Source organism: Trachymyrmex cornetzi, unplaced genomic scaffold, assembly GCF_001594075.2.
Source record: "Trachymyrmex cornetzi isolate Tcor2-1 unplaced genomic scaffold, Tcor1.1 scaffold61, whole genome shotgun sequence".
NCBI lineage: Eukaryota > Metazoa > Arthropoda > Insecta > Hymenoptera > Formicidae > Trachymyrmex > Trachymyrmex cornetzi.
The window spans coordinates 3266505-3288308 of record NW_017299926.1 but is presented as its reverse complement, the minus strand read 5'-3'; the positions used below and the strand labels follow the sequence as shown (position 1 = coordinate 3288308).

Genomic DNA, 21804 nt, shown 5'->3' with positions numbered 1-21804 from the left:
CTAGGACAGAGCAACGAATGGGGAAACCGGGAAAGGACTAAAAATAGTGGAATACGAATACCTACGTTTATAATGCTTTAGTTCTAGTAGTATTATGTTTCAGCACTTAAGCCTATCACACATGAAGTGCATAAACCTGGAACTACAATAGGTGTTTTAAGCCTAAGGGCCCAGACACAAGCTTTTACATAACGCATAATACATAGTGCATAATGGAATCAACCAATCGAAATTCTTCTTTTCCATGGAATGAGAGGAAAGGAAAGCTTCTGATTAGTTGATTCGCTTATGCACTATGCGTTATGCGTTATGCAAAAGCTTGTGTCTGGGCCCTAAGATTTGCGGATCATCTGTTTTTTGTTTTTAAATAATTCACAAAACGCACGTCCGTATTGAGGTATCAGACTCTATCGTTAAAATTGTATGTTCCACTTGACGTTTGCAACGCTCGCAAGCATCATTTCAGCTTTGTTGCTTATCAAATGTTAGACAAGAATGAAATGATGCGCAATGTTGCAGATATACCAAGTGGAACACACGTATAGTCGAGAGTTCATTGTACTGCTGCAAAATTCTTTATAACGAAAGTATACTTGGTTGCAAATTTCACAATTGAAATACAGATGGGATGGAGTAAATACAAAACAGATTTTGGCAGAGTTCTTTCATTTTACGGGTATTTTGCAAATCTGTTAACGGTTGCCTTTCAGACTAAAGCGACGCATGTAGCACCGCACATAGTACTCTCGATGGAGAGGACCGGCCGCGATGGCAAGCTGCGTCGATCGCGGGATTACCACCTTCGAAAAATGCGCGCTTTGGAAACGGCGGCAGTAAGCCGTGCACAAGCGGATAAAAACTGCGCACGTGTGATGTTGCATATTGACAGCATCACTGCCGATACGTAACGTCGTTTTCGACTTCGCGCGTGAATTCACGCGAATTTTTCGCGATCAAATCATCTTCGACATCTATCGCTCTCTGAGCACGTATCGACATCTCTCGGGAGAAATTCACGTTATTTCTCTCTGCTGGTGATGTTTAGATAAAACTTACACTTTGAAAGAAATATTTTTTACAATATTTTAATTTCCTTAAGAAAATTACCATAAAAATATCAAGCCTTAGAATGGCGGTTAATTGAAGGGGAAGAGGAATGACAAATTGTAGAGGATATAGTCGCGATTTTTTTATGGAATTTTAATTTAATATAAATAGTTGACTAGGTATAGATTTAATTGGAATACGCCGGGCAGTTGCTCTTTGATTCGTTTTCTTGCTCAAACCTTAAAAATATCTCTAAGGTAGAATCATAACTTCCTACGTATGGTTTTCTTTAAAATCTTTTGTTCTCTGGAAAATAAAAAGTATTGTTCAGATCTTCGAAAGTTTTAAAGTTCATTATTTTTACATTCTTCTATCTTACAAGAATATAATTAATGTAAATTTAACATAATATATTAGTAAAAAATAAAATATAATATATATACTATAGTAATAAAAAACTATAATTATAAAATTAAAATTTTGTTTGAACCTCATCTATCAACTTGTGTATTTTAAACTACCTGCCTACTTAAATGTTCAAGAAAGTACAACAGAAATTAAGTCCCTCTTTTCCTCTTCATCAACAGAACTTATGAAAACCTTTTCAAAGTACAATCTTCTCCATGAGCCACGAAATTCATCGTCGCAAAATCGCCGGAATATCGGGAATGTGGTAACCCTGCGAAAAAACAAATCGTGCGTTATGTCGGTTAGGAGTTGGGAGGGGTCGCATAAAGAGTGGTTCAACAGGTTGAGAAATAGGGGAGGAAACTTCCACCGTGATCACCTTTGGCGAAATTCAAAGTTTGACATGAAAAGAAAAAAGATTTTTCACCGACTCCTTCGACTCTCCGACCCTATCAACCTTGCTCTTCGCCGCAAAACCCTTTCCCAGTTTCGAACAGCTGGGCACCCTCGTGAGCGGCCGCTACTTATTTCCAACCCCTTCTGACAGCTTGCTCGTAATATCGCTAATACCCATTATATCAAACTCTAAATTTTCCGTCTTTGTCTTTCTCTATTACGATGACTGGAACACTGTAAAGCGCTCGTTAAGTGCGATTGCACAAAGCCAATTCGAAATGCTACTTCAATCAAAAGTCGTCACAGCAACTGTCGCGTGGCGGTTGATTAAAGAGAAAGGGGAATGACAGACTGCAGGGGAAACAGTCGCAATTTTTTGATAGAATTTTCGTACAAACAGTCGACTAGGCATAGATCTAATTGAAATGTGTCGCGTCAGTTGCTCTTTGGTTCGTTCTTACCTGTCAGAAAACTTGCTGATGATACACGTGACATACGAAATGACTGACGTAAATGGACAATTTTGTAACATATTTATCGCTGAATATTCGCGAACCATATTATGTCCAATTATTATATTAAATGCAAGAAATGTCATGTAAAAAGCATTTTATTTAATTTGATTTCCCTAGTAACGTTTGATATATATTTCATTTTTTGGAAAACTATTTCCCTGAATTTTAATAACAATTTTGTATTAAATTGTACCAGCTGCGTCAATATACGGGGTTTCCCAAAATTCGTGTATTCGGAGTACAGAACATGATATCTTATGCTAAAACAAACAACTTTTTCCTTTAGCAAAATTGCATCCGATAAATAATTTTTGCGCTTATTTGTTAACTTTAACTTGCAAAAACTACTTATCGGACGTAATTTTGCCAAAGAAAAAAAGTTGTTTTTTGTGGTAAAACGAACAACTTTTTCCCGTAGTAAAATTATATTCGATAAATATATTTTTGCATTTACTCGTATAATTTCAACCTGCTCTCCTGCAAAAACTACTTGTCAGACGCAATTTTGTTAAAGGAAAAAGTTGTTTGTTTTAGCATAAAGTATCATGTTCTGCACTCCGAATGCGCGAATTTTGGAAAACCCTGTATATACATATATATACATAAAATGCTGAAGGATTAAGTGGCAATTTTAAAACAGCATATTAGGCTATTCTTGTCGATAATAGTCTAAATCGAATGTTGAAAACTTTTTTACATACGTATATCTACTTGTAACTCCTGCCTTATGCAAATTCAGTGTTCCAGAGTTTGATTTATACTTCTTTTAAAATAAATGGTTCATATTATTCTTGCCTGAACGAAAATCAATAAGAATGATAAAATACAGATCTGCACCCGGAATAAAAGAATTTCCTTTATCTTTCCACGCGTCGATTAATCTCGAATACACATAATTAATTCAAAGTTCATTATAGTCGTCAGTCGACAGCAATTAATTATTGATGATCAATTATTGGCGACAGTTACTTTATTTTTCGGAGTGAAAATCAAGTATTTACCGTAAAAGCGTTTCACGGTGATTCTTTAAATTTTATTGTTCACGGATGATTATATTTCTATCTTGAAAAACTATTTTAATTTATATTTATTATTTTCATTCTGTAACATTTAATATTACTTTTTTACAACTATGACTAAATGATTATAAATTGCACGATTGAATTAGCTTTTTTATACCATCGGTAATTCGAGGACGAAATTTTTTACGTCGAGCATGTAAAAGCGAGAAATCCGAGGAATGTTCTCGCGCTGTATTTAGATTATATATGGAGTTTTCCGATTTATCGTGCGGCATTTGCGTATTTATCAGTTGGCTCGTATAATTTACGCAATTGCCTCTGTCGGTGGAAAAAATCAGCCTATGGACGAAACGATTTTATCAGATATCCATTGTTTTATTCGCCCGTGGAGAGCGCAGCAATTTCGCTACCACGCGGGGGAACACAAAGTTAACTTCGCAAACTCCGCTTTTATCGAAATTCACGTGCATCCGTCGGCTTAAAGCATTAGATTCCAATAATATTGAAATCATCCGTGCGAAGTACCTTGGAATATCGATGCGCCAATTTTACATCGAACGAGTGTTCGCAGTTCTTTTATTCTTGAACAATCGCAATATTAAGCAATTTATAAATTTTATCAATATCTTTGACTTCTAAGATCAAGAACCTTCTGTAGTGAAAATTAATATAACCTTTAATAAGAATTTGTTTTTTATCAGTGAAAAATAAAAAATAAAAGTGGAACATGATAGAATTGTAAATATTTTATAAAATAGAACGGAGAAATAATTTTAAAAAATATGAGATTTCTAATAAAAAAATTTACACAAATATGAAAAAACAGATTTAGTTTTTCAAGTGTATGTAACGTTTTTCTAAATTATATTTATAACAAAAAAGAATATACGTTTTATATTTTTATTACAATATTATATATTTAATATCTCTTTATTAATTATAAAAGTAATATATATATATTCCTGAATCGAAACATTTTGAAAATTCTTTCCGAGGCCACAAGTCTTCTTGTAGTAACAGTTACGCCAAATAAAATTTCGTTTCAAAGATACGAATGTCTTGCGAATTTTTCGCTATGTAGCATGTAAGATAAAACTGGTTTGGAGTTTCAGTATTTTTGCTTTCTGCTCGAGTTGAAACCTTATAAAATTTTCAAAAGGATATTCGAATTCTTTATTGTGTACTAAAATTTACTTAAATATATTTATCTTTATATAGATATGTTTCTCAAATGGATAATTTGGACAGCATGCACACATATTATAAAATGATCAATTTCAGTTAAACTTAAAGAATCTCGTACTTTATACGAAGACATAATATCTATAGACTCTTAATCTTTAATCGTTCTTATCATATCGTGCGGATGTAATTCGCCGGAAGTGGCGAATGACGTGCAGCACCGCCAAAAGGGATATCAATAAAATATCCATTACAAGAGCAATTTAAAGCTCAAACAGCCACGCATCTCTCGCCATCCAACAACAAAATCCAATCTTGTGCTCGTGTCGTAATGATTATATCGTCGTAATACCGGGTGTCTTCGAACGGTGGTTCTTATCTGAGTGCTGCAATTCGATACGACGCTCACGGAACAATATCATCGAGAGCAAATTTATAGATCGTGGGAAAGGTATGTGCAAACGCGCCGGATGAGACGAGCGAGAGAGAGAGAGAGAGAAAGAAAAAGAGGGGGGAGGCCGAAAAGACACACAGACTGCGATAGGGGTGATAAGGAAGAAGAGAGGTAGGAAGAAACGCGCTATGGCTGGTGGCAATGTGCCAACGATCGATTGCAAGTACACAGAACGCGCGCCGCGTGCTTTATACGCTTGTACACCGAGCAGAGAGAAGGAAAGAAAGAGAGGCAGAGAGAGAGAAAGAGAGAGAGGGAGACAGTAACTCGTAGCCGATGCACCCATGTTCTCGTATACATACGCGACGAGCGATATACGCGAGAGGGTTAATAAAACCTTGTTGCATACACACACACAACGCACATACACACGCACATTTTCTCTATCTATCTATCACTCTCCTCTCTCTCTCTCTCTCTCTCTCTCCCTCTCTCCTCTCTCTTTCTCGCGTATGCATCCCGGAACTAAAGCAAACGCGGCACACGTCACTTGCACTGTGAGAAGAGCACGAAGCGAATCGCCGTATCGACAGCCCGGAAGAGATCTCGGGGTCGGCTCGTCGTGGGTCGTCTTCACAAGCAATGATGTCCGTCGCGATTCGACTCGCGGAAAGACTCGGTCATTGCACACGTATGACTCTCCGCAAGACTCCGATTCTTGAATACTCCGAAACTTGCGAGAGGTATTAATTTGAATAAATACGCGGAATTAGAATTGGAGAGATTCAGAGCATCGGGTGTATGTAACAATATTAAAACGCTCTGCACGTTGGCGTGGCTTGAAAAATATGATGGAAAAAGCGAAATGTCAGATTTTAGATGATAAGCGAGTTTGCAACAAAAATTTTTTTTTTACCCCACCGTTATTTATTACGTTATCTGTAGGAAGCATCGTTTTGTTATGAGCAACAGTTTATCTGATACGCGAGATAGCTTTATACGGATCATAGTGGAAAATGTTTCTTTAAAGTTCTGAGAGCTTACAATACGCTGCGCAAGAATATCGGAAATATGCGATGCACGTAGTAGTAAAGAATTTATGTAGATGCGCGACGCATTTTCTCTTTTTCTCTCCTTTTCCCTTCTGTCTTCTCTTTTCCCATGAGCGTACGTTTGCCTATGTGTACCGTAGCTTATATTATTTGTGTACATGGTATCTCATAAAGGTTGTCACAAGTCACGTGGCTTCCGTATTGTACCAATTTCCTAGGCTTGGTAAATGTTGCTGCCGCAAAAGGAATATTTATACAGAAGAATTTGGCAGACGCTGATTCTACGTTCGAACTTTCTTTCGTATCTTCTCTCACGTCTTCTTTTTCTTATAAAAAAAAGAATTGTAATTTTTCACAATATCCTATATCTTGGTTTTTCTCCGAACCGAATTAAAATTTATTGATCATAATTTCACATTTATTTATTCGGTAATAGAATTACACGCGATACATAGCTTGCATAGTCTTCGTGTAAGCTACGGGAACCATCTTTTGACGGATAATCTATGTTAACAACGCGCAATCTATATAGAATGTTCGTGGTTTCCTATGGTATGGTTTCCCCCTCCCTCCCTCACGATTTCGTAAAGTAAAGAGGAATAATGCAAAAGCCCCGTACTCAAAAGAATTATAAATTAAATTTATAATCAGGTGATCGAAGTTATTTTGAAATCAATTTAATAAGCGCGCTTAATCGTATTACTGCTAATGATGATTATCATTAACGGCGAATATCACACAACGTAGATTTCTGCTTTTTAATTTTATTATATATAATTGTACATTACACGTTGCTAACACGGGACAATCTAAAATAATGCGATGAAACGAAATACTAAATTAACAAATTTCTCTCGGGCGCATTAGCATTAGCTTCGTATTTCGGGCTAGTCGCGCAAACGCGAACGTAGCGGATAAAATTTACCGCCGACGTTTTGCCGTGATGTATATTTGCATAATTTAAGGAACGTTGCTTAGGTACTTAAGCAGGTGTAACGCGAGTATCTTTTGTAACGCGATACTTCTACTAGTGAATTTGCGTTATCCGCCCCCCCCCCGCCATTAATTTTATACAATGACGGTGACTGACAACAATAGACTCCTTGATAAATTTAAGTTGACTTTTTTTTTTTAATAAATTTAATAAAATACTACTGTTGAAGTCGCGATTTTTCCTGGCTTTTAATATTAAATATATCTTATATATTTAATAAAAATGAGTTAAATTACATGAAATTAATTCGCTAATGGGACAAAAACGATTCTGTAATTTCATGAAGATTGAATTGCTATATAGAAAATACGGATATATAATACTTTATACGCGGATAAAAAGCGATCACATAAAAGAATCATATGTAATCGCGATACGAGCGCGAATGGTGCTTTAATAAAATTCGATTCGGCTGAAGTTGAAAACTTAAGCAAATATGGGAATACTCATAGCGAAAGCCCATCAGCAATGCCCATTATTTGCTCTCTGCCATTTGATGCTTCGAAATTGCAGTTCTCACGGGAATTCAATATATTCGAGTCTATTTGCGAATTATTAAAATAATTTTGGAGGTAAGCGTCTTCGATTACATTTTCACTCTCTCTGCTCTTTTTTTTTTCAATGTTTACATACATATCTGCGTATATCACTTGATTTTGCGATGTTTATATCAAATAAATTATATTAATTGTATTAATATATTAATATAATTAATTATATTAATTATATTACGTCTGGGAAATTACGTAGCTCCAGCACACGATAATATTTTATTTGTTACACCTTTAAAAATGCCAAGTCGCATAAAATTCCTAAAATTTCAATTGCTAATAACGCGGAAGATATTCCTGCTCTCCGAGTTTTGTCAAGAGAAAGTTCACTTGAAATTGATCGAAGAAGTAGGCAAAAGGGAATGCGGAGAACCCAGAGACGCCCTATGAAGGAGCCGTGCGAGTGGAAACGCGATCGGTCGAGAGAAACCGTCGACCGAATTCGTCGCGAAGTGCTTTTATTGCGCTTTTTATTGCGCGTTCGATCGAGCTTTCGCAGATAGCACTTCGGTTTCTTAAATCCTTGGTACGAGAGAACGTCGCGCAGGTATTCCCGGCGTGATCTTTCCGTCCTTCGTCCTTCGGCTTTCCGTCCGTCCGTCCGTCCTATCGGCATCTCGGAGAGAGAGGTAGGAATTTCAGCCGATCATCCATATCGGTGCGTTACGATCTTGTTAGCGGTAGAATGGACCCTCGCTTAAAAAGGCGAACGTATTATAAGCCGTCGAAACGTCCAGCTGTGGTGCGGATAGCTACTTCTCTTCCTCAAACAATTTTTTTTACACGGGCATAAATATGTTGAATAATCAGTCGTCGGTCGTTTTGGGTATTAAAGAAACCGTTTCCTGTATTTACAGAAGCCTTAACGACGTCTCGGCCAATCCAAAAGCGGCTTTTTTTTACGAAGGACAACGTCGATTACGACATTCCTGCTGTCGTGTACATTTAAAACATTGTTCGATAATCGCCGTTAAAGTTACGCGCCGCGCGTTTATATATTTCAACTTTGTTATAATCCGGACCGGAGCGATATTTCTGTTTCCTTTGCCTTTCTTTGGTCCTTCCTCCCTTTGACCATGTCTCATTACCGAAATCGATACGAAGGTACCATCAAGCTGCGTGCAGTAACGGCGAGCCGGCTCCATAAAACCGCGTCGGGTAATTAAATTTTACTGTGTACGCATTATCTGGATAATGTTCCCCCTCGATTCTGCTTTTTAAAATCGCTGCCCGCTTCCTGTTTGAACGCCGTACGGCGTACTGCGAAGACGAAATCGTGATTTGCGAAAAAAAATTACGCTAAAGTTTCGAAGCTGGGGAATCGATTTATCCGGACGGACACGTGGAACGCGAACGTAAAAAAAAAAGAGATACCTGGCCGTTATTAATTATTTACGTAGCTAAACTTTGCCGCGGGTCCTTCGGTTCTCGCAAACCTACGCTTTCTCTTAATTGCATATCCTTTTTTACATTTCCCGTATTTAAAATGAAATATTCGTTTGTTTTGATTGCTGGAATTGAAATACACTGTACAGCGTTGTTATTAAAGGAACGCGAGCTTTTTTAGTTGCAAATTTTTGTGCTGTTGTAAAACGACATGTGCATTATAAATTTGTCCAAAGAAAGAAGAGAGATTGTTAAACAAAGTAACACCACAATGTACAACTTTCCAAGGAGATCTTAAAATGATACAGGCTGTTTATATTTCTTGACGTTTTCAATGAGAAGTAGACAAGGTCTGTGGAGATACTCGACAATGATAGCTTTTGAAAACAATGTATATCATTTTTAGATAACCGTTAATTTGAAGTTGATTTAACGAACGATTCTATTCTCAGACGGATTTCTGTTCACTAAATGTTAAGAGATTTGCGATCTCTGAATCGATTCGCTAAAAATAAATTTTTTTTTTTTTAAATTACTTCAAATAACAATCTTTGTTTTAAAAAATCACTAATTCTTTAAAAAGAAATCAGTTTAAAATAATCCCTTTTAGTTAGAAAAATAAATTTTTTGCAAAATAGATTAATTTAAAATCATTGTCGTTTGGGAAAATCGATCTTTTGAATATTGGAACATCCCTATTAGTTGCCCATAAATTCCTCTTACAATTAGTTTTCTGCACGCAAGTGTTTTGATAAGCGTTCCACTTTGCAATATAATAAGTCGATGGGAGCAGTTCTCTTGATAAGTTTATTAGCCACAATTAATAAGATATCATTTCTGACATTTATAATCTATCTCTATCATTAAAAGCGATAATAGATAGTTTGTGTAAATATCATCAATATCTTTTCTATTTTCGTCTCATAAATGTTGTAGGTTCTTAAAATTTGCATATATTATAAAACACAATTTATTTTTTCAATAAACAAAAGAAGATTTAAATAAAAGTTTTCTACGATTATTAATGAAAATTAATAATACTATTTTCTCTGACGTTTTTATAATCTGAATAATAGAGGCGTCATTATCGATAGTTCTTGAATGCAGAAAAGCAAGTAAAGAAAAATACTTGAGAGAGATGATGGTTATGCATTATAATTACTGCAATTCAAATTGTTGAATAGTCGAACTTATTGCAGCATAAAATAACGGCTTATAAATGTAATCGTCCATTAACCGAGCTGCTTTTATAAACGCGAAAATTGTTGTTTTAGCTTGAGTCTACGGAGACTCTACCTAGGTATTAGAAGGATATAAAATTACTACATGCGATCCGCAGTGCTTGGTATAGCAAGAAGTTTAATGGGACTCATACAAAATTCACTTTAACGACATTTAATAATGAAAGACGATTGTTTTAGCAGTAGTTTTTCATATCAGTACGTGTCACGGTGTTGTAATTATTCGAATATACTTCGAAAGAAAGAAATATTTTATGGTACACATAAATATGCGTATACTTTGCTAAAAAAGAAAAAAAGAAATTCATTTCTCGATTATTACATGGTTATTACATGGTTTCGAATTTTTTACGAACTAGGACGTGTCGGAGTATCAAATAATGTGTCCGCATACATTTTATTTGATTCGTACAAATGAAAAGAGATTCGGAACGCAGAGAAAACGCAACATATTTCTATACAATCAGGCAGAATAATTTCGATTTTACTAGAATTATACACTACGCGCGAACATGACTAATGTAAAGTTCTAAAATTGTCACGTACCGACTATACTATCGTCATCGGCAAAACCTTTGCCGCTGCACTGTAATGCAAGCCGTGAGACTACCGTAAATATAGACTGCCCCGCATGACTAATTACTTTAATAAATATTTTCTGTGCACACTAATTTGCATTGAGACGAGTTTAATTAGGGAATATTTTTCAGTCACGCGCACCATAATACCGTTTATTTGCTCGGGTATACGTTCTGTATACAGAGTGCAGAGTATACAAAGCGGGGATGTTAAATTAAAATGAATAACAGTACTTTCAATATCGAGATGTTTCTCCATCTGAATAGATTTTTAATTAATAAGAAATTAATTGGAATTTCAGATATACAGAGAAGTAAACTGTGCGACATTAAACGAGCATAAAAATTATATTTATTAATTAATGTTTTTCTGATGGGCATTGGTTCGAAAAAAATTTATTACAACTATTAATTACTAAAAGGTTATTGTGAATCAAAAATATTTTTGTTAAAAAGAGGAACCTGTAATTGAAAAAAATATACACAGTAATCCTAAAATATTTCACTTGACATTAAAACTAAAGCAAGAGTGTAATTTATTTGTACACTTTTAGTCTTTAGAAATAAATCGTCTATTTCCGTTATGTTTTTATTATTATAACTTTAAATAAACTTGTTAAGATTTAACGAAATTCTAATTTTGTTTGACGTTATTTAACGTTGCTTTAATCTCAAGGATTAATTTAACGTTATAATAGGACGCATGTTGTCGACTGTAAGTTTTTGAAGGTAGGAAATAGTGGGACAGCGTGTTTAATAATTAACAAAATTGGGAGAGGTTTCACCTGCGGGCCACTTCATCGTCGAGTCCCAGGGGTTTTCCTCACCTTCTCCTCGAGTAATGCTCCCCGCGAGACGCCAGCATAAAGGCAGATAGTCCCGCCTTAGTGCTTTTAATAATTAATACGGTGCACGGGTTTGGGTTACTTATCAAATACGTTGGAACTCGGCCCAGTTATATAGTTCACATTTTATCGTAAGTCAGCTTAAATTTACGATCGTGATATCGTTCAAACCTTAGATTAAATGATACCTGCATAGATGATCGATAAGTATAATCTCAGTGCATTGAAGAATTACAATCTATTAATTACAAGAAATCTATCTGTGGATTTAACAAGATTTTTAATTATTGTTTATTTATTATATTAATTCAAATAATTTTATTTATTTTTATATGTATCTTTGTATTAAAAAAATTTTTTAATGAGATATGTCTGACTGTTAATATGTTGCATTATTAATCCCGTCGTTACTTTTGTTATTTCGGTTGCGAAGCAAAATTAATTTTTCTAAATCTTAACTTTTTCAATGATTTTAGGCATTTATGTAATATAACTTGATGATATTCGTACAAGATTTACATATCGAATCTATCAAATTTATATTTCCTCTAACCCCCTCATTTTTTTAATTACAAAGATACATGTCCTTTATTATTCAACTTCATATGCGAAGCTCGTCAAAATCAGAATCGATTATGAACCTTTCCTTGTAAGACTTCAGCGAATAGATTACCGTCCTCTTTCCATAGAGGAAGAAATAAGGGGGCTAATGAGGGATAACTACACGTCATGCGACTCGAGGCTGCACTCAATGATCGTATCGGGAAGCGTGCACTTCTAGGGTTAAGAGAGAACTTAATTCAAACGCGATGTAAAATATCATACCTTCTCTAATCAGCTTGCTGAATCGTTAAATTGTTAAAGAAAAAATTTTACATTATGAGATAAGAACATAGACGGTAATGAAAAGAACACATTTTTTAGCCTGTAACTATAAACTTTGGGGCGTTTGGCAGTTGTTCGCGCTTTCCTTTTGACATCGAGGATTGAAGGACCAAAGTACTGTGATATTGCGCAACCGTTCGAACGATTTTTTCCTTCAACGCGAGAAAGGTACTCGACGGAAATTGGAAAACTTGACACCTGTAGGTTGGAGCGCTGTTCAATCGACTTCGTGGTATGTTAATAGATCCCGGAGGTCTCGCGCTCATATAAGAGGATAATCTCGCGTGAAAGTGAACGAGTAATCCAGTACCATTACCATCGCGAAAGAGCATCGCGCGGCTGAATTCCTCGCGTGACTTTGCGGACGGTTGCGATGTAACTCCGTGACACACTCGAATTATACACGCGCGTGCGATACGCAATCACTAACCATTAGAGAGCATGCAGCAGTTATCCGGACGAGATAATCGAATCGAGAAACATGTGTCAAGCTTTTCACCGAGAAAGATATAGGATACAAACGAATTGTACACGAGATATTTGGTGTAGAGATTGTAGTCTATTTTTCAATCCATTTCAATTTGTAAATATTTTATCTGCAATATATTTTTTCTCCCAAAATGGTAATTGAAATATTTGTAAAAATATTTGAGGTAAAATTTGATGGATGATATCTCGTACATTTTTATATTCTTTTGGAACAATTTTCCTTCTGCGATATATACGTACAATTTTTTATAATATAACGAACTCGTTCATGAATATTATTAATACAAATATCATTAATGCGGCAAGGAGAAATTTTTCTAATAAAAAAAAGATCGAATCTAAATTTCAATATATAACAACATAATTTTATTTTGAGAATTATTCATATTTATTACATTCGTGTAACAAACCGGTAATTTCTCCTTGTTTGGCTATGCCGCCTGCACAGGAACAGTTGATAATGAATTCGACTCAGGGGTTGTTGGGAATTGAAAACAGATCGAACATGATCACATTTCACTTAGCGCTACCAATATCCTCGTAACGACCGGATTGCATTGGACTTCCGATTTTTTCAGCACTTTTACATTATCCCGTTTATTAAACCGTCTATCGAATTTCGATGTAAAAATTTTGTGAAATAAGATATAAAATAAAATTATCATTATAATTAGAATGTATTGTATTCTTAGAATCATAATTAATATCATATTGATATCCTTCGCACGAATTCCAAAAGTACAACGATTTTGAGAATACACAATTCTAAGTATAATGATAATTTTACTTTATCTTATTTCACAATATGATGATAATTGTGGCATTCCTATCAGGCATAGAAAGCCACAGGCTTGTTTCCACCAATGTAAGAATAATTTTAATCTCGGTTCAATTTACTCTTTATCTTTTTCTAATTCTAAGAATTAGGGAAAGATAAGCAGTAACTTAAACCGCGAAATTAAAGTTAATCTTACATCGGTAGAACTGCGCTTTAGTCAATATATTTTCAAGGGTATCGCAATAAACCGAGATTTTTATGATTTTATAAATAGAAATTTGAGCTTATTTAATTTGAGTTTTTATCTTTCGATTTGCCAAAAATGCTGTAACAAAATCATATAATATCTATTATTGATATTTATTGTATAATATATTGTTGTTATGGGCGAAGTTCCTGTCGATGGTTGCAGCAAATATATTTTGAAATCGTTTAGTCGAAATTAATATGCGTTGAACAAATATTTCTCTTTCCAGCAATTCTGTCCCCTGAAACACTGTGACCTTTAGTGATGTATCACGAATTCGAAAATATTTTTACGGACTACTCTACAATACATTATACAGGCTTTAACCGATTTTATTCAATAAAATTGTATAAAAAATCATCAAAATAAAAAAAATTATATGTACTAAATAGGTTATATATTGCGTATGCAATAATTAAAGAAAGTGATAGAAATAAAATTTATTGTAGTATAAAAAGACTATAATTTTAGGTTGTTTACTAAACATTATATTCGATCTAAAAAAGTGTATACTGTTTTTTATAGAACAGATGGATATAGTATTAAATCACAGTTGCAAATTTAAGATTACGGATATTCTTCTACTTATGACGGGATTACGTTCTGAGATTTCAATCATAATAATTTAAATTTCTTCTTCTGCTCAAAGGATTTCAGTTTCAAAGACTTTAAATTTATTGTTTATTTTTCTTTTTTAGTAATGTTCGTATTACTGACCATTTTGAACATAATTAATTACAAAGTTATGTGAAAAAGTAAGCTAATGCTCGTTTGTATCAATGTAGATTAACTTTAATCTCGGTTCAACTTAACTCTTTATCTCTTTTTAATTCTTAGCGCATACCAATCGTAAGTCTGAAAATCTGTAAGTGGAAGTAGTCGTAAGTAGAGGGATACCTGTATTTTAAATTTTAATTAAAAACACATTTTCTTAAGAGAGTCACAAAAAGTAAAAGGAATTTGAAAGAACACATGATACTGAATAGAAAAATGCATCAGCAGGGAATTGACTCTTTTACGTATTTAAGAAATTTAAGAGAAACGCGGGTAGGTACGTCAAAAATTTTAAAATTACAAAAATAGTCAATGCTCACCAATCCCAAATGTAAACACTTCCGTTAGGTCTTCGTGCACCTCATTTAGTTATGGTTCCACACCCTGTCTACCCCTTTGTGCCACCATCCACTGACGGTAGTTAGTCACGAATAGCTAGGTAGATTTACCTAGATATTATATCATACGGAAGCATGTGAACGTACGCGGCCCCTTAACATGCCAATCCCGAGATTCGTATAATTAATTAGACTAAGCCGAGGAAACATGAAGTTATGTGAACTTAGTATGTTAACTAACAACTTATATCAACATTTACCTGTTTCCTTGTCTACGATCCATCATTCGTAGAACTTAGAAAAGGCAGAATCTCCTAAATTCGAGTAAACAGTACCATTTTGCTACTTAAATACATTTGAAAATTGTACTTTGTTAAAAAAAAATTCTTTATTTCCTCTCTTTTATATATCATTAGTAAGTACGCTAAATGTATAACATACATTTTTACTAGAAAGAACTCTTTGTTTCCTCTCTTTTATATATTATCAGTACGTTAAATATATAACATACATTTTTACTAGAAAATTGGAAATAGAAGATTAATTAATAGAAACTAATTAATACGGAAGCTGTTAGTCGTACCTTATTTTGTCGTACATTCTCCACATGCAAAGAAAGTACGAAAATCATGGTAATCGAAAGTATCACCGTTCAGAGCATTTGTATTCACATAGGACGATAGAATAGTAACAAGCTCAACAAGGTCGATAGCACGATGACAAAAATTACCTGCTCGGTCGCGTAAATGCGTTTGAGCCTTAACAAACGATATTATTAGCTGCATTGATTTGGTTTAATCAACTCCTATCGAGCAAATCGCCCGCAGGGTTTGTGTATTGGTGCAGTATCGGCGAATGGGATCACGCGATTCGATGGATCGGGAACAAACGTAAAAGGGTGAAAGGACACAGATGTGCAAACCAACCAACCAATTAACTAACCAACGAACGTCACGTGTTTGCTGAATAAAATAAACTGGCCGCGAAAACGCTGTTAATGATAAGTCGCGGCGCGTTTAGGAATGAAGGCGCAATGTTAAAATCAGTGAGATCGTTAACTGGATAGTAGCAGTGAATTGTTTAAAGCGAAGATCGAAAAACAGTATTGTAGAATGTCCGTCATATATTCTTTCGACTGCGGATTCTTATTATTAGATTATTGGCAGTGCAAAATGACAGATCGGTGTTGATCACATATTATTGAAAAAAAAAAAAAATTATTGATAGATCGTTGTCAGCTTTAATACTTTAATATTTCAGTAAATTGCTCATTAAAAATATAAAGCTTTTTTAATAAATTTATGAGATCGATTCTAGTTTCGTTATTGATTAAAACGTTTGCCGTCCACTTGGTGGAGAATCGATCTGATGCTTAATTCACAGACTATTATCGTGACATGCGGATCGCAAACATGTATCAGCATAATGCCCTTTTACCGCGAACGATTTCAACGATCTATGTCACGAATCTTGTAATTATCGAAGCGACCGAGTAGTATATATCGATATGAGATTTATGCGCTAAACTGGTATAATCTGTGACTACATGAAAATATTATATGATTATCATCGTTTCATCAATCTGCGAATTATTTTATGATTTTATGAACAGACTACGCCTTTACAAAGGTACCAAAGTCTCAGCAGATGTCTTTTCAGATTTCAAACAGAAAAATTGTTTGCAATAAATAATAGTAAATTATAGAATAATGATAAAATATAAAAAATTGTATTTTATACATAAAGTGAGATAATTTAATTTATCTCTTACTATATATAATCCTTCGATTTTAATGAGTTTTCTAATAGATTTATATATACTCTACATGATACTAAAAACTTAATAAAAATTATATTTAGCTTGTATATTAATAATTATTACATCTTTATGTTGGATTAAAATTAAGGAAATATGAACTTTAATAAAATTTAATTTGCAATAGGCGTTAATACGTGACATTTCAAAGTTTCTATAAGAAAATTGAATTTAATAATGTTCTGAATTCTAAATTTCCGATGATATATTTTCAAATATGCGAGGCAAGTAACTCTACTAATAAAGTCGTATGGGGTTATTTATGATTTTATGATACATGATTGATTTATTTTTACAATCTTCCATAGATGTCAAACGTTATCCACTTTTGCTCGACAGAATCTTGATAGCGGCAGTATTTGAAAATCAGGTTACACGTAAGGTAGCATGCAACGAATATTTTAAGATACGACCGACCTTAAAATATTCGTTGAAAAAGAGACAAATAGCTTCTGAATTAACTACATATATCTACTGTAGCAGTTTTTGTCAGCCTGGAAAGAGTATACGCATTCCATCGTGACACCTCATCTAACACTCAAAGCATACATCTATATTTTATCATACTTGATTTTGACGTGGATGTACTTTTTGCTGTCTATAAAGTGTCACGAGATATTTCTGATCGCCTATGAATCATAATATCGACTATATGGATTCAGTCCCCCGTGACCGTTCTGATCTCAGTATTGGATTATATCATCGTTGAACAACTTTATATACGATAATAACTCTTAATCATATGTAAGCTACTATTTTTACCACGAGACCTTCTACAATACGGCACGAGACACTCTTGGCTATTTACGAAACAAAATAAACAATAAGTTTGTTTTTATTGCTGTGCTAATTGCATTAGAAATTTTCTTCTTACTTTCGCTAAATATATAATCTGTTTTATTTTAAGCACGCGAAAGAAAGATTTTGCTGAAGCACCTAGAAATTTAACTAGATACAGATTTAAAAGTAATTTTGTTGGATTAAATAATTATGCAGAACGCTCAAATTGGTTGCTAGACTGTCAAAACTTTTTACAGTATGTATTTTCGGATTTATATCCAACTAAATTTTCAGATACTTTCAGCAAAACCGTTCTTTCTGTATGCAAACGCAAAACAAAAAGTGTGTACTAGTTTAGTTACAAAAAACAAAATGACAAAATAAGTTTAAAAGGTTATCGTTAACCGATTCAATTTACTGTATGCAACATTTTTGTTCAATTCATCTCAAGTTAGCGCAGTAAAAATGTGCCATTACTATTTAGTTTAACATTCTCTTTTTATTGTAATGGCATTCAGGATGAATCTCATAATATCGTAATATTATGAGATAATCACTTGATCATTAGTCATTACGGCTTACTGGCGTGATAATTCAACCAATCAACGTTTACATCTATCTGTTTAGATTTGTTTCAGTGATTAACATTGTATTGTCTATTCAGAATATTCAGAATCTGTCTATCTCGCTACGAATTTTATGTATTGTACATCACGCGTTTATCTACGATTACTAACGGCGAATGATTGAAAAATCGAATCTCTCGCGGTCGGAAGAGATGTCCTCGTTATTAAGTTTCATTTCGCGGAACGAGATATTGGACGATAGCCGGGGGAAGAAATCAATGGTCACTCCTTTACCTTCGTCATGACTGACTCATCCATGCGTCTGTCTTACCTGGTCGAATCAATTTCCTGGCCGTATCGTGAAGGGTCGGGGCGATCGTTTTGTAAGACTTCCTTCGTTGTCTAAGATATCGCAGAAATTTATACCTTGCCACCCAGATCGTTTTACGATCAATTACCGAGAGCGAATTATTAGCCGGTGGCAGCGGTGGCCAATACTGGAATTAATTAACTTAGTAACGATAAATAGTAGTATTTATGAATAACTCAATTATGTCTAGCGCGAACTTGCTCGTTTACATATTTCTGCAGGCTAATAATATTAATAACGCGTAAATTAATGATGTGTAACGGATATTGTGCATTTGTGGTGTACATTTATTTTTATCCGTTTATATTATACGATTAATTGATGCATGATGAAATGTGTTATGTTATCAGAATCGGGAATGTAAACAACCGCTTAAATTTATCTATGACTTGCCGCAAACGAAATACTTAAATCTATTCTCCTCTCTCTCTCTCTCTTTCCTTTTTCCTTATTTACGTTTTTTTCTTACTAAAAACTTACTATAAAAAAATTTTAAGAACATTAAATTTTATCAAAAGTCAAGGAATTTTCAATAATTTAATTTTATATAAAAGATTGTAAATCTTCCTATAATTTAAAGATTTTTTGCAAGTTTGTTCTATATTAAGTGTTTTATTGAGCAACTAAGTTATTGATATTCGATTGAAATTCTTAACAGTTACGCTTTGGAATATTTACTTTAAATTCTGGCATGCAAAAGTAATCGATAAAGAAGAAATAGAATTAATAAAGAAATATTAAGATTCGAGGAATTTGAGAAACTGAAAATTTATTTAAAAAATAAATCTAGTTAACAAATTTCGATAGAATAAATAAATAATTGTTGAAATGAAACCGAGTTTTGCACGTTCTTGAAAATAGTACATAAGAATTCTAATGTAATTGATATTTGAAATTAATCGTGGGAGAAAATCTAAAATCATTAATTTTTTTAATTCTTTTAATTTGGAAATTGTATTTTCCTAAACAAATTCAATTTTTTTGTATTGTATACACATAAAAAATGTATGTAAAATCCAGTAATTAATAAATAAAAATTTCTAAAGTTTTTTAAAACAAAGTCTTTGTTTATTTTAAATTAAATTCGTATGTATGTATATTAAAAATGTTATTGTGTTCTAAGTTACTTCTTTAAATTAACGACAGATATTTTTTGTAGGTATCCGGCACTCTCACGAAAGAATCGTAAAGGAGAAACGGATGATTGCAACGAGCTGCCAATTAAAGAAATGGATACGGTAATTACAAAGCCGCGTCGGCGACTAGGAATACGGGCCAATTCGGCGCGTTAAATGCTCCCCCGGCGATTCACGTTCCAGCCGGGGCTCTCGCGGATCTGGGATGGCCTTCTGGGAGCAAAAGCGGCAAGAGCAGCAGCAACAGCAACAGCAGCAGCAGCAACAGCGATATCGGATCAAACTCAGTTAACAAGCCCGTGTCGTCGCTGTATCGGTCGCGCAAGTAGATAGATTTTAAATCGAGTCAACTGTGGGACAACGGTAACAAAGTTAACGCGGCAAAATAATCCAGGGGCGATTGGTTCGCGTATTCCGTATATAATGAAAGCACATGAGACGAGACGGTAGTGGACCCCGAGGATGGTGGATGCTGCGAGGAAGAAATTGAATTCTGTTTTTACACGCCGCCTAATCGCTCGACACATCGCAGTGTCAAGGGAGATTCTGTTTAATGTAGAACACTGAAAAATGTAGATACAAGTATAGTTACAAAGAAGACACTATTAACCCCATCCTATTCCATCGAAACCTTTCGTGTGTATCGACAGTATCCACGATCGATCAGCGAAAGTACAGGCTATAAAATATAACGCTACGCCGTCGAAGAGAAACGTACCGGATGTCGCAAGGAAAAGGAATGACACGGTGAGAGGACCTAGAGACAACCAATCTCAGGAATGTGACGTGTGGCAGAATTCCGTGTGAGGAAATCAGTATCTTCGAACGGAAATCGTGGAACGAAAGAAAAGGAGGAACGTACGGAATAACAGATCGACGTACGCGCGGGATCGAACAAAGACTCGTCCCAACAAGTGTCCTTACGGATTCAAAAGTTTCCTGCCCGACGTCATCTTCGTCGCGAAGCGGCGTTGACTGTGTTATGGAATGAATCGATGCCCGGACGGGGCATCTAAGTGTCCACGATCATCATCTTCAATACGAGCATCATGACCCCGATAATGCGGCTGCTCTTCCTATCCGCTCTACTGGCCATACAATCCTGCTCGACCGTCTGCTCAGCGAGCAGCGATGGTAAACCTAATGGCCCGATCTTTAATCTAGATCACACTGTTCTGGAAAAGAACTTAGCGGCAATCTTCAACAAGGTGGCACATAGTTCCGCGACCACGAAGCGCAGCGTACCAGCATACGATGCACAAGTGTCGGCTAGCACAACGTTGTCGACGGTACCATCGCCGTTAACCACCAGTACGATTACCAGTACAACCACCGCTAGCCCGTCGATACCCGCTATTAAGTATCCGGCGGCGCCACGGGCCACGGCATCGCCCGTCTTTCGGGATCTGCCGTCGTACGCGCCGCCTTCCAGGGCACTCTTCACGCCACCCCTACCACCGGAGTACCTGCATCCATTCGCCGATAAACCCACACTGCGAGGTACCAACTCGGACGTGCATACCAACAACAGGAGACCGGTACCGCCACCGAGCTTGACGCCGGCGCACGAGCGGATACCCATCCGACCGCCGGATCTACCTCAGAGTCCTTCTCAAATACCAGAGAGGCATCATTCTCATACGAGGATCAAACCGGCAAATGTGCCCGACAGCAGAGAGCAGAGGCCGATGGAATCTGGTGAGGCCGATCGAAAGAATGGCACGAACGATCCTTCGTTCGTGACTCTTCATTACCCCAGTATTTCTAGGATTTTATCTGGCAGCAACGGCAGGAAACAGGATATTCCCGATATACTGTTAAAGCCTTTAGCTACGAAAAGTCCGTTGCTGCCGAATATTCCTCCTGTCCCAACGACCGATAAAACTACGTCGCCGCCAAGCACCATGACGTCGAAAGCGCCCGGCAGTACCGTGGATCCTTCGAAGATCGCTGTCACGCAGCCGACGATCTTCAACCTACCAAATACTGGCCGACAGGACGACGACGGCTATCA

At 35.5% G+C, this 21804-nt stretch overlaps 1 protein-coding gene across 1 annotated transcript in view; it reads left to right on the top strand.

Annotated features, from left to right (window-relative positions):
- The window catches only part of LOC108766641 (uncharacterized), a 146182-nt gene that overhangs the window by 120704 nt on the left and 3674 nt on the right, over positions 1-21804 (top strand). Inside the window, exon 4 of the mRNA XM_018516049.1 lies at positions 19814-21797. Coding sequence (XP_018371551.1) covers positions 20840-21797 — 958 coding nt within the window. The 5' untranslated portion in view covers positions 19814-20839. The remainder of the gene's footprint in view (positions 1-19813; positions 21798-21804) is intronic.